This window comes from Ornithodoros turicata, chromosome 1, assembly GCF_037126465.1.
Source record: "Ornithodoros turicata isolate Travis chromosome 1, ASM3712646v1, whole genome shotgun sequence".
Taxonomy (NCBI): Eukaryota; Metazoa; Arthropoda; class Arachnida; order Ixodida; family Argasidae; genus Ornithodoros; species Ornithodoros turicata.
Window position 1 is genome coordinate 185,792,730 of NC_088201.1, and position 14,125 is coordinate 185,806,854.

At 44.5% G+C, this 14,125-nt stretch overlaps 1 protein-coding gene across 1 annotated transcript in view; it reads right to left on the reverse strand.

The window, feature by feature from the left end:
* LOC135374067 (uncharacterized) overlaps positions 1 to 14,125 on the reverse strand; it is a 249,900-nt gene that overhangs the window by 45,973 nt on the left and 189,802 nt on the right. Inside the window, exons 22-23 of the mRNA XM_064607070.1 lie at positions 13,220 to 13,340; positions 7,227 to 7,360 (exon numbers count right to left, since the gene is read on the reverse strand). Of these exons, the coding sequence (XP_064463140.1) occupies positions 7,227 to 7,360; positions 13,220 to 13,340 (255 nt within the window). The remainder of the gene's footprint in view (positions 1 to 7,226; positions 7,361 to 13,219; positions 13,341 to 14,125) is intronic.

A 14,125-nucleotide genomic window follows, 5' to 3' on the forward strand; every position in this document is an offset into this window, starting at 1 on the left:
CATGGTTTCTGTATTTTGACATATTAAACGGCATAATACGAGAAAGACTCTCATCGCGTTAGCTGAATAGATTGTTTCTCTGAAGAATTTGCGATTTTTCGAGAATTCCCGACATAACTACTATACACGTGCTCACCCAGCACCTTGACCTGCTCGCAAGGAGTCTCATTGAGTTGCAAGAAGGGTATCGAAAAAGTATGATGTTCACCCTCAATGAATTGTACCTTGTACTACTCTTTTCTCGAAGGTGAATTAGAATTCATCGACGAAACAAAATTTTCCCAATATGCTTTGTTAGCTTAGTGACGCGTCCACCTTGCTTTTGCACACGATTTTTAAAGGAAAGCAGGTTTTGTGCAGTTGGATACCTGCGGAAGAGATTTCCGAGATCGGTTCTGTTCCCTCCCTAAAGACAACAACAGCGTCTTTACGGTGGACTCGGTAACTGCCTTTATGATTGTTTTTGTAATGAAGTCATTCGTCTCATTAACACCCATATCATCATTGGACGATGGCAGACGAACAGCTTTCGTTTGAAAGGGGTTACAGTCCAATGTACAGTGCGCGTCGTTAAATTATCTGTTACCTGATACAACTTTAAAACCACCGAAAGTAATCGCAACCCCGAAGATTCTGATCTGTTCATGTACTGGATTCTTATTATTATTACTGGACCATTACACTGAAGTGGACTCTTATATTTATAGTGGCAATGCCCCCATACACTTGATGGGTTGCACAGCGTGAGGTCGACACAACAAACGAATTGATTAGCACTCTTCACAGTACCCTATCGAGGCAAATTTTAATTGCAACTGTCTCAAGGGGTGGCTTCAGTAGATGTATTACAGCAATGGTCTTAGATTTAAGGATTGTAACAGCACCAGGTGAATATGTTGCATCTGCACGATCTTTTTGGAACAGGTTATAACACCAGAGTGAGTGTGTTTGTTGAAGATTCAGGTAAGTTTCTTGTAAGACAAAAGAGGAATGTGCCATACCTGTCTGAAATATCATTTATATCATAAAGGTTGGCGAAGAGCCCTCGACAATTCCACTACTTTGACAAAGTTGGTTTATTATTACGCCGATTCATCGACGAGGATCGACATTGTGCAGAAAAAAGAGATGAAGTGTGCAATACGGGTCTGTGTTAATGAGAAGAGTGTGCTGTTCAGAGAGAATATTTCTTTTGGGGGGTTGTTATTTGCTATTTCTGAGGCTTTCTGTTTTTTGAGCAGTTTCGAGTTTCCAGGCGGTATATCAGGGAACGAGCCACTCCCCGATAGATTACCCATGGGCTGTCTTTTGACTAGACGCTCGTGCTTGTGATTCAGCATTACGAGCTCGCCTGCCATCACACTCCATCGAGGTAACGTCAGCAGGTGGTGCCTGTGAGAATGACACCACCGAAGAGGCTTGTGCAACAGCAGGCACTTCTGCAGGAGAAGCTGGCGTTTGAGGAAGAGGTGAGTATTTTGTGCTTTGCATTATCCTGTTTGTCTGTGTTGAGCAAGAGATAATTCTGGGTATCTGGGAAGTAGGGCTGCAAAGGCTTTCTAGAGCTGGAACGAAGACAGCTTTTCTTCGCTTCTCGATCGCTTAGTCTCTGTGTAGCCTTGACGTGTGTCACCTCTTTCTCGAACTTCCGTTTTGAACAAGACTTGGAGTACGAAGAGTGCTCACCTGCGCAGTTGACGCAGTTATCTGGCCCTCCCCAAGCAGCACACAATATTGGGCCCATATTGGTTGGTCATCGGCTATACGGGTCGAATATGGAACCCGGCAAGGTTTTCCGCATATGAGCTCAAACTGGACAATATGGGGCCCATATTGCCCAGTTTTGAGCCACTATTGGGAAAATCCTGGCAATATTGGCCCCATATTGCCCGTGTAAACCACGTATTGGCTGAAAATGCAAAAAAATGGTACGTTCCCGCGTTGCACAAACGCTCAAGCAGCACGACAAGATTGGACGTTGAAGTGTATGAAATGCCCAATTCAATACGTCGTTACATCCAACAACTTCCCGCATATCATAGACATTCTCGAAAACAATCAACATACGGGGCAATCCCATTGTACCATTCACTAGAACTTGAACTCAACTTTCCATTTTCTGGAAGCAGGCGACATCTTGCTTCGCATGCCAGTGCCAATTGGTCGAACTGACTGAGAGTAAGCGTGGCCGTTTCAGCTAAATCACACGTCATACAACTAATGCGCGACAGTCGGATCGGACGTTTCATACGGGCTAAAATGTCACTGGCTCTAATGATATTGGAATTGTGGCTAGGTCAAGTAAAAACACAATGTTTGATAGAAAGGGATGGATCTTCTGTAAAGTTAGGTGCTTTCAAGTTACTGCACGCTGTGTGAGTTGCTGAGGCGTATGTCCGTCACCGTCACGAAAGTGTTTCACTCCTTCGTACTCTCGGAGCTGGTTTGAAATTCTTGGTTCATGGACTATCGCGATTTCAATGAAGGCTCCTGAGGGATGTTCGACATTATTGGCAGTTCCGTGGGACTGCCTGCCTAGCACTAGTCCATCCTGCTCTTAATTTTTAGGACGGGAGGTTTAGTTTTTTTCTAAATGTGATGTGCGCAAGCTTTCGGGCGTTCTGGGGCGATGATGTGTTGTTTTTATAATTGTATGCAACGTGGTTCAATGAGATCTGCAGAAATGAAAAAGCAAAAAGAAGAGAGAAGAAATATCAGTGCTCAATATTAAAACGGATAATGCTTTATTATTACACGGACTCCCGTTTGGCGTTGCCACATAAGTATTTCCAATATTGGCGCAAAATGGGCTGGCCAATATGGGCAGCCCATATTGGTACAATATGGGGTCTTGTTGCACTCCCCATATTGGTCCAATATTAGCAGCCCATACTGGACCAATATTGGAAACCTTGGCAGCCCATATCGGTCCAATATTGGAGCAATATTGGCGTGCTGCTCGGGTCCACACTCTTTGAAATCATGGCCCTGCTTCGTGCATATAGCACAGCATGCAGATCCCTACAAGCATAGGATGGGTAGCCGAAGCTATAGGAATTGGAACACCCGAGGGAGTTTGGCACGTAAGGGCGTAGATCGGTACAGATATGATCTACCTTCACTTTATCTGGAAAAGTGTGGCTATTGAAATTGAGACCGGGGTCTCTATTGGTGACAATCATTACTTTTGCATATTTATCTTTTAGGTTCTCCAAAATTTCCTCAACACAGATATCGATGATTTCCGGAACAGCTGTTACCACACAAACTATGCCGGGAGGCAGGGATGTTTCTACTCATTAGTTCTTTGGTTTCGAGGATGTGGTCGCTGCACACCCCTTGATGCACGTTTGATCAATATGCCCCTGAGCGATGTTTCTTAATTTCTGTAATATCTGACGAAAGATATGACACTGCATTCTGGAGAAAGAACGACGACATCCTTCCAGAGGTGTGTGACCACTGTACAGTATCAGATATTCCTGTGAAAGAGGCTGGTATTCATAGTTGTCGGGATAGCTGCTTCTGGCACATTTATTGTGTCTGATCAAAGCATCAGAAGTTTTACCCATTTCAGGTTTACCTAATGAGTCTTCCGATTGGTCACTCACAATCCGTAGTCACACATGTGAGAAGCTGCCAGAGTTATGATCAACCCGATTGAAAAAAAACAACAAAAAAAACAGAATTATTCTGGTATTTCTGATGTTCCTAGAGTCTTTATGGTGTTTGTAATGTGCACATCGAAACTGTCCGGTGCGACACCAGGCGATTCTGGTGATGTGAGGTTCTCCTGATGTGCACACTTACTGGCATGCTGTTTTTGATGTCCACATCACAGTGGCCAGCTGTGACACCAGAATGCTGCTGATGCACTTTAGTATGCTTCGTGAACGAACCACAGTATTTTAATCTAACCGTTAGCGCCGCAATACCAAACTCACGTGAAGGTCGACATGGCGTGCCAGACGCCGCATGTTAGTGCACTAGCCAGATAACATCGCACCTGCTCTGTTTACAAGTGCGATGTTATCTGGCGAGTGCGCTAATATGTGCCATGATCGAGCTCACCAATACGTGATGTCGACCTTCACGTGATTTCTTAGCTGGGCCTGAACTCACGCCGTATCAGAAGATTGTGATCATGAGTTTCAAGACCCGAAATGCCAAACTATGCCAGACATACAGGCCATAGGGTAATGGTCCTATTGGAAGAAACAGACTGACCAACCAAAACCCCCATTACCCCATGAAAAAAAAAAAAAAACACCGCCACCGTTCAAGGCTTCTACCATTCTCCCCACGTCCTCTCGGCAGAGTACGGATAAGACCTTGGGACTAGGGGGATAGGGTCCGCAGTGGCGCCACTCAGCAAGAATCGGCGGACGCTAACATGTATATCTTATTACACAGTCTATGCCCCTTTTATACCATGGGTAAGGCACAGATCATAGATGGAAAGGCTCCTATTCTAGCTGAGGGTATAGTACGGACTTCTGTGTATGTGATGTGTATAGTTTCAGTATTTTATGAATTTTGACTTATAGGACGTCTTCTACCACATGATTTTTATAGAGAGACATAATCGCAGTTTAACAGAGTTAGATGATAAATACAGATGTCAATAGCAGCATCTTAATGAGAATGGTTAGTGACTGATGGTAGCACGTTATCTGTGCGATATTGTCAAATTTAGGCAACATCTCTCTCAAGGTTGCCTCACCGGTGAAGGCGGCTCCGCGATTGTCGAAGCCGCAGTATACCATATCAGTATCCGTTACCCAACCTATGCTACAGCTACCCGTCCTTGGAATATAGCTCATAGCTTTTTGTGTTTTCAATCAATCAAATCCTTTATTGTTCGCAGGCCAATACTACTACGAGCGGTAGTGCTGCCCGGATGGTTTTTGGTAGAAGCTTTCCCACATGTTTTTTTTTTTTACGTGTGGTGTAATGTGCACAAACTTTTTCACTACAGTTCACACACATGCTTGGTGGCTATGCCAACATATTTGACGTGAAACGGCCTTCGAATCTGACCGACACAGGGTCAAAATGAAAACGTCTATATAGTCTAGTCTTTGAAGGTCCGGAATTTCGTGACATCGGAGATGCAAGACTGGTGTCGTTCAATTGGATATATAGTCAACTCGGTCACACGAGCATGAATTCACGTCGCAGTATTTCCTGTCTATTTGTTTAGAGCTTGTGGAGATCAATCGCCTTAAGTAAGAATGGACTGTCGACAATACGGGCAAGTGGCCTCTAGACGATATTTCTTTGCGAAGTATTGCGTGTGCAAAACGATTAACAATTCAAAATATCAGCCGCAACCCACGCAAGAGCGAACCCGAAATACAGATGGTGCATATCACTAGAAAGAGTAGCCCCTGCGCTCTACACCCGCAAGGTAATCTCCAGCGCCGAGCAAGCGAGACCGTTTCCAGTGCGTCTCAAAGTTGAGGCGACATGCGCGTTAAACGACACCGCATCCACCTCAATGGATGGACGCCTATACATTGACATTCACTTTTGCTTTCACGTTATTTGACGTTCAACCAATAGCCGTGCACCCTGACACCGTCCCTGTCCAATTTATGGCCTTTTCTTTCCAATGCGAAGTTGTGTCTAGACGTAAAGTAAAAAAGCATTACCAACTTCCTGCTTGTAGTCATTGTTGCTATTAGAAGTTGTTTGTTTTTAGCTAGATTAGGAAGTCAACACTCTGAAATACGTTTCAAGACCACGGTTCACATACCACTGCAGTATAAATTCTGGTCGCCCACAGGCATAACAACCATTTCACCTTTTGTAGAGCTGTACACAAGACAAGACACAAGTTATAGCACAGGCGATTTACACCCTGAGAGGTATAAATACTTTTAACGACGTTGACAAGCGCATCAAATGCCAGCACAGCCTGAAAATTTCTATACCACTGAACATGCATACCCAATCACCAATGTACCAGTCAAAATGTACACTGTATTCAATGTGTATACTCATGTAGAGCATACTAGATAAGGAGTGCCAAGATGATGTTCCTATCTTATCTGAGTACCTGATATATACATATAGCAGCCGTAAACCCTATGATCTGATAGTTACAAGTGCCTTTGGAGTGGCACCCTACAGGCACAGTGCCATCTATATGGTGCCTAACAAGGTTTTCTAGATGTGTAAAAAATAACGCGAACCGGTCTGCCTGGCGTCACATGGCCACCATAGCCAAAGTTGACCAATCGCCGCCGACAAAAACGGCACTGGCGTAGTGAGTACGTAGGCACTACGTAATAACGTCTAACGACTAACGACGTCTAACGACTAACGTCTACGTAAATACCCGGTGACGACCAGGCCAGCGTCATTCTGATGATGGGACTCGAATGGGACCCGAAATGTTAACTGTATTTTGTTATGTTTTTTGAAAGCCGGTGCGTTTCAAACTATTAAAGATGTCTACCCCCCCGCAATTGGACTATGTCCAGGTACGTAGGTACGTGCGCAGTCCTTGTTTTGGTTCACTTGCATAGCAAACGTTTGTCAATTTATATATCAAGGTTCGTTCGCTTCTCGGCTGTTTCATAAGGACGATGGATTTACTCTTAAGAGGAAATAAAAAAAGCTACTATGCAGAGAGTTCTAGAAAATACACCATTTGCTTGCAACTATCACTAGTGTGGAGCCGTTGATTTTCTGCGTTTTCTCTCATGTGCCTTATTGGTTTTTATACTGACGCATTCAGTTTGTGCAGCATGATCTGACCCAGCAGAGAAACGTCATCTTCTGTTTGGCCTTCTTGTATCGCTTCTCCAAACACAAGCTGCACCGCTGATAAGGTCATGCCGATAAGCGTTGCGTGTCGAAGGAGTAATCTCACTCACAAATTTCATGCCACGCCCTCAATTCCCTGCGCCAACGATACGGTTCTTTGAATTTGGTCGATTGTCAGTGCCATCATGTTGAATATGCAAATAATTGTGCGATAATGCTAGTCCCACTACCACCTTAGTTGTGATCAACATTACTAACCAATTAAATATTAAAAGATATAAAAAATGTAGCAATCCTTAAAACGACAACGGAAGACAGCAGAGGCTATAACCAGTTAGAACACACTCCTCCTGAGATATGGTGACCTTTGCCACCGACGTCATAATAGCTACTGGTCCCCGAACACATGTAGGATGCATTATGTGCAGCGCTCTTCCTGTGGTTATACTCACACATCGAGTTCGATGCTGCACATTGGTATCTCATTTCACTCTGCATCTTTGCAACATAATTTTGAAGAAGTTGTTCACCACAGCCTTTTGGTTTTAATTGGTCTGGAACGCAATTCTTCTTGTAGTCCAACATGCTGCAAAAGATAGCATACGAATATGTGTTACGTGACCCGGACCTTCTCGTGGCTAATAAATTCTACTATTACTATTCGCACTAATTACAAACCAGCTCCGGATTGTAAGACAGACAACACGTGACATTGAAGCACAACCCTGCAGGGAATACAAGACGTGACCACATTGAATTCTTCCCGCAATTTTAATTAGATTCAATAAGAAATAGGACTGCAAATTCGTCCAACGTGTCCAGGACGACCATTTACCAGTGACTGAATTGGACGTTTGCAGTGAAGCTGCCTTCGCGAAACCGGGTTCCGCCGTGTTGAGTGGCGAAGACCGCATCCACGGAATAAGGAACCGAATGAATGGATTGGTTTAATGGGTCCCAATGAGAAAGGCTGATTTGTCATTGATTTAATGAGATCCAACATTTTATGTATCACAGACTCCGATAATACAAGGAATGAGAAGTCAGTTGGAAGAATTGTTCTAATGGGTATCAGTGAGAAACTGCTTTCCAATTGATTTAACGAGATCAACCATGGTGCTTGGCATGTTGGTAATACAATAACTGAGACGCGAGTTGTTGGATGAATGGGCGTAATAGTGACCGACGGTACATGCTCATTCTAAAATTAAGTAATAATATGATTAGGAAGAACGCTGTACGTACGTGCAGAAAATGAACTAATTCGAGGAACTGGTCTTACTCGGACAAATGAAATTCCAGAATACGCATTGTATCGAAAAATATGTCACTTAAGGAAATGAAAATTGAATGGAAATCTGTAATTAAAATTATTTCTAACAAATCAAATAGCCGTTGCCCAATGTCGCGGAGGCTGGCCGCCGGCGCGAGGCCAAGGAAGGCGCGTTGTAACAAGTTTTCAACGCCGCACCACATAGTGATCCGTTCGCCTGGAAAACTGTTCAATTTTTGTAAATATTTCTGCAAAAGTACATGTGCCGTGGTAACTTCGTATTACTGCTCTTACTTGAAACTATTGTTTTTGCATTCCGTGCAACATTCAACAGGGCTTAAGAGGAAGCGTTTCTGCAAGTCCCCGCCGACGTATTCATCAGTCTGTTACCAAACGTCGAAGCGTGAGAATGTGCGTGACGAATGTCAAGCAATTGGCGCTTTTGGGGATTTCATTTTCAAGATTTTTTTCCGTTTTTAAGGTATATGTAGTCGATGTGCCAGATATTTTCGTTTTTTCTACGTTGTTACCAATGCTTTTAGCTTCTGCTCGCAGGCGAATATGAGGCTTGAGGGAACACAGCCAGATGTGCGTTAAGATCGCTATGAACGGCGCTGTGCGCAACGGTATGTAATGTGTTTTGTGCATACTTCATACTGACATGCCCTGTAAACGCGCAGTTATTTGTTGTATATCCCATTCAAGTAGTTCGTTATATTTAAAATAAATAATACATATAGGATGCATGTATGAGCGTGTGCGATTCCTGCGATGGAAATAAAATGGATGCAGCAAGAGGGCTGATGCGAGCGACTCGGGTTGGATGAAACGTAGACATGGTGTTGAAGGACGACAGGACGCTAGGCAGACAACCGGTTTGTCTGCTTCGTGTGCTGCATATTGCGAGTTAATGCACACACTTCCGTCTATACCGGTGTGCGCCTCATATGGTCGCAGAGTTGCATTGTTGCGGTTTTCGAAGTTTTTTAAGTCTGGAATCGTTTTGGAAGACGCGAGGAGACATTGCACCCAGGATTGTATTGTCCAACCACATGCAACTGAACAACTTTAGAAATTGCATTCGTAAAGACAATGAAAATTAAATACGAAGGGAACGCATGCCATAACAGATTCCGCGGCCGCCTCAAAAAGCCGCATCCCATGGCGCTTGCCTAACTCCAGCGCTATCCATCGCGCTGCGATCGAGAAAAGCGACTATTCATCCACCCATCCACAAGGCATGAGGAGACTAGCGGATTCTTTCCTCTCCGCAGACGCAACCCGACAGCTAGGGCGCTTGCTGAAATGAGGCGAAGTATTCGCGTTAAAGGGACTATCGCATCCGGAGACATGGGTAGGAAATGGTTACGAGAATGCTTGGCATCATTCGACAATCGATGTCACCGATTTTCACTGCTCAGAAATGTTTGTGTTTTAAATAAACGAGCTTTTTCGATCAGCGAAACCTCCGATGACATCATTGTGACGTAGAAGCCAACAGGACCAATGCGAGGGCGGCGCGCCGCCGGCGCCGTTCCCCCATTTTCTCTCGGAGACATCGTCTGCTTTGGAGATGGCGTCGTGCATGGCTACGTGTATGAAACAACCTATTTCTTCGAAAGTGCTGTGAATGTCGCTCAGTGGTGAAATTGCAACATGTCGTTGAGTTCGGGAACGCGTCGTGGTGTTCCTGACGGCAAAAAATCGTCTGGGGCGAACCCAGAAATGACGTTTCACGAACCCAAGGACAGGGACGCCAAACGAAAGTTGGAAGCAGCAATCGCCGGCAGGCTTCTTGTTGTGGGAGAAGAATTGCACGTTCGGCACGTTTGTTCCTCGCAGTTTGCCGACGAAGTGTACATGGAGGCGGACCTATTGCAATCCCGTATGGGAGTGTCAGCGAAATGCAAGAGGCTAAAGCCCTATGCTGTGCCCACGTTGTTCCATGAGCAAATGGACACCACCGACGTACCGGATGAGCAGGTAAGCATTTGTTTCCAGATGTTGTTTCCGAATGTACATCGGAATATGTATAAACCGCGGCCGGCAATGATGTACCAGACCCCCTTAGGCCCCACTAGCACCTCACGTAATTTTTTGACGGCATCCCTCTAACTTTTCCGGTTGCAATATTCAAAAGATTATCAAATTATCTATTTATCAATTAAAGATACTAAAGTTTAAGAAAAAGTTTATCCCATCTTTCTTTGCTCATGTAAACCAGCATGCACTCACCATCATTTTTGTGAGCAAGAGAGAGCCAATGAAGCAGCTTTCCAACAGAATAGCCCCATTCGGCATTATACTTTTATGCATCATATTGTCCAACATCAAGTGCTCAATTTCTATCTCAGGTGGGGAGAAGCAGCTTGATGGTAATGGTAGCAGCAATCTGCTTCAGGTTGTGAGTATCACAAGCTTCTATTCATTAGGAAAGTTTAATATCTGTGTTGTACAGTGAATGAATTGAATTCTGAGTCAGAGTGAACGTTCATGTTGTGAAACCGGCAGCTCATGCGGAGTATCAGCCTCTACGAGTGATATATATTGCTCACATACTGTGAAGGCTTGATGTTGTTAAATAGCGAATTTTTATTTTTAGGCTCTAGTAGTGAGGCTTCCCTCTGCGTCACACACTGAATGAGCCAGAGAAACTAAAGTAGAAAAAAAGACCCTTTCCAGGGCCACCACATGCTTTATGGAGAGACAAACACTGCGTTATGAACCCTCCAATATGCACATTATTGTTTTTGGTCCAGCTGCAAACACTTTTCTGAATTGTGTTTGTGATTCTAATTAACTTTTTTAAAATGCAATTTTAGTAACTGGCTATGAACGGCGTCTAATGAACTATATATGCACACCTGTGACTTTTAGTACAATTCCAGTTGCAGTGCACAGAGGACACTCCAAGGGTTCAAGAATATTGTGGTATTGGGCTTTGATATGTGCATGATAGTAAGTTTTTTCTTGTTTCAGCACATCAAGCTTCACATCTGCACTGCTCGTATATTGTGTAGAAGGAAAGACCCTGTCACCACCCTGTCAACATGAACCTAAATGCCAGCTCTCCGCACAGCAACTGAAAAGATAGCACGGAGGAGGGAAATAAAATCTACTGACATAATGTAATCAGCTTTTGTTTGACACATTTAATATTTTTATCATGCTCACAAAGCTTCCATGTACACAGGAGGAGATAAAACTGTGGTAATACACACATTGGCACTAACCTCTATCCTCCATTTAGAAATGAAGCATAAATCCATGCTCAAGGCAAAACACACCAGTTTCTTTTTTTTTTCCCAACATAGGTGCAAAACGTAGTTCAAAAGAAACCTCTCCATGGTGAAGCTGGAAGGTGGTATTCAAAATATGCATTACACAAGTACCACTGCTTGTCCTCGTCGTGTGATAACCTTGGTTTGTACTCCAGAATGATTTGCAATGAAAATTATTTACACATTCCACTGTACTTGCGATATCTGACTACAAGTCTCCACTGCTTGTGAGACATGCTTCTTGAACTGTTACAAACGGTTAAAACTTTCGAAACGGTCAGTGCATGCACATATGACTAACACTATGACCAGCATAACCGCTCACTAATTTGTGACTTCACAATGCAACATTTCTTCACCACATATGGTTATGAAAAGCAGGAACCATCGATAATGTTTTGATAGTGTACACAGTTACGTCTTCTCAATAGGAAACCAGCTTTTATGAACATACAAAAACAACAATGACAATAACGATAAGTCCTACAATGGATATGCCTGGTCTGCATACAGTGGCCCACTTGACACTTATGTTGCTTGTATGATCCACTATATGAAGTTGATGGGTACAGCGTCCTGATCCTGCGCACAGGACATCCTGGTATCCGCCTTCGGTTTCTTATGCCAAGGTACCCATAAATCCAGCTTGTGAAGAAACAATACGCAGTGAATCGGAGGCGCCTGTGTAAAACAATAATAAAGAAGAAAAGTAATTATTTATTTGACTAAGAGCAGTAAAGTTTTAGTAAAGCATTATCCATGTGCTCGGAATGAAATGGGAATGAAATCACGCCATTTACGACGTATGAGAAGTGTTTTGACACTGTACCTACTGTCGAGTCGCTCAAAAATACGCGGCGGTCATCACGACAAAAGATGGGTGCGTCAACCAGCGAGCTCCCTCCGCAGACAAACGCCATTGAGGAGCAGGTGATCGGCGATACAACTGTCCCTGCAATTTCCGAGGCAACCGACACCCTGTGTTCGTCAGGTTCCACTGGAGTACAGCGAGTGCAGAGGCATCTGTCATTTCCAAGTGGACAAATGTCAAAATGCCCGGCAGTGCACAATCATCATGAGCGATCGGATATGATAGGCTTACCTGAAAGTGTCGCCGCCATCGGACGGTTCGTTTTCACTGCCTGCACTTTCACTTGCGGCAGGGTCAAGTGGCAGATGGTCTGTGGAGTAAGGGTCGTAATCTAACGCAATTTCTTCAACGCTGTAATCCCCAGAATCGCTTGGAAGCGACGCGACGTCACTTTCGTATTACGACGATTCCGACATTACGCTTGGTGTCTGCTGGCCGCCTCGCATCCAGATGCCCCGCGGCCCCACCGATCAGCTGTGCGGGAAGAAGCGCTCTCATTGGCGCTGTTGAGCGTGACGTTATCAAGGCGTTGTGGAGAGACGGTGGAGAGGGACCTCATTATGCGTCGTCTGCTCTCTCGATGTATTTCATTAGATTGCTCAGCACATACGCGACCTATTCACTTGGGGTTTTCGCGGCCCTTGTCAGAGGTCACTGAGAAATATTGTGGTACTAAAGTTTCGGAATCGACCGAGATGGATGCGATAGTCCCTTTAATGTTTCTCCAAACCAAGCCCCACAGCGCGTTGTCCTAGCAGTGCAGCGTAATTCCTTGGAGTGCTGCCAGTGGCTAATGAGGAACCGCAGGCAGCTTGAAGTATCATTATTGACAGGTGTCTCAACCTCAAACAACAAAGTATTTGCCCTGCACGGGGTGGGGTCAAGAATTCTGCTGAGTTCTGCTCCTACATTTGGCCCATATAAGCAAATCATTCAGCAAAATTTAAAATTGTTCATGCATTTTCTTATTTATCATAATGCCGCTGTAAAACCGCCGGACACACGCGACGAAGTGCTTACCAGCACAGTCGTTTGTCGTTGCCGGACATCAGGCCTCTAGAAATGATGCCGTGTTCCTGTTCGTATTTCCTCAAGCACACATCTTCCGCATCTGATATTGCTTTTTGATTGCACTCCAAGCCTGAAAACGAACAGTATGATATATTAAGGTTATCATAATACAAAGCATGAGTTCGCCTTTGATTACTTGCCTATGGAATATCCCCTGTTCCCAGTTTGACTTGTTCCACATAGATATATCAGTGGTAAAACCCGGTGGCGGATCAAACCGCTTATATTTTACTGCCCTCGTTAATTGCCTGCAGCCTTCTCCACAGCGCCACCGAAACGTTAACGAGAAAAATCACGCAATAAGATGACGTTGCATCACGTTGAGTGCACCAGTCGGCGTCCTGCTGGGGGTTAGAGTTAGGCGGACGGCGCTGGTTTTTGGGGCAGTCTCCCCACGGCTGTGACACATTGCGACATCGCTTGCGTTGAACGTACCGTTGACATCGTGCAACTCTCACCGAACTTGCCAGTCGGGGCATCCGTGCACAATTGGCATTCGCCGGGCGGTCATGAAAGTGCCGGTAAGTATACCCTTCGAGCATGTTTACGAAATATTAACCATGCTGCCAGCACAAACAGCTCTCGTGGTCGCCTCAGAGGAAGGAAACGAAGCTCTGTACATCTACACCAGTAAATCACCTTTCAGTGATTGTGTTGTTACGTTATGTTGCACTCGTGTTTAGTTTTCGTCCCTGTCAAACTTTTCCTTCTTTCATACTTAACTGGCGACACTCCGTCCTGCAACCACACAGGACAACGACAGAGAACCGCCAACCAGCAATACCGCCAGCCCCTCTCAGACAGGTACAAGCGCCGTTTACAGGACCATTTTTTAACGCGCTTATCGCTCGTGTG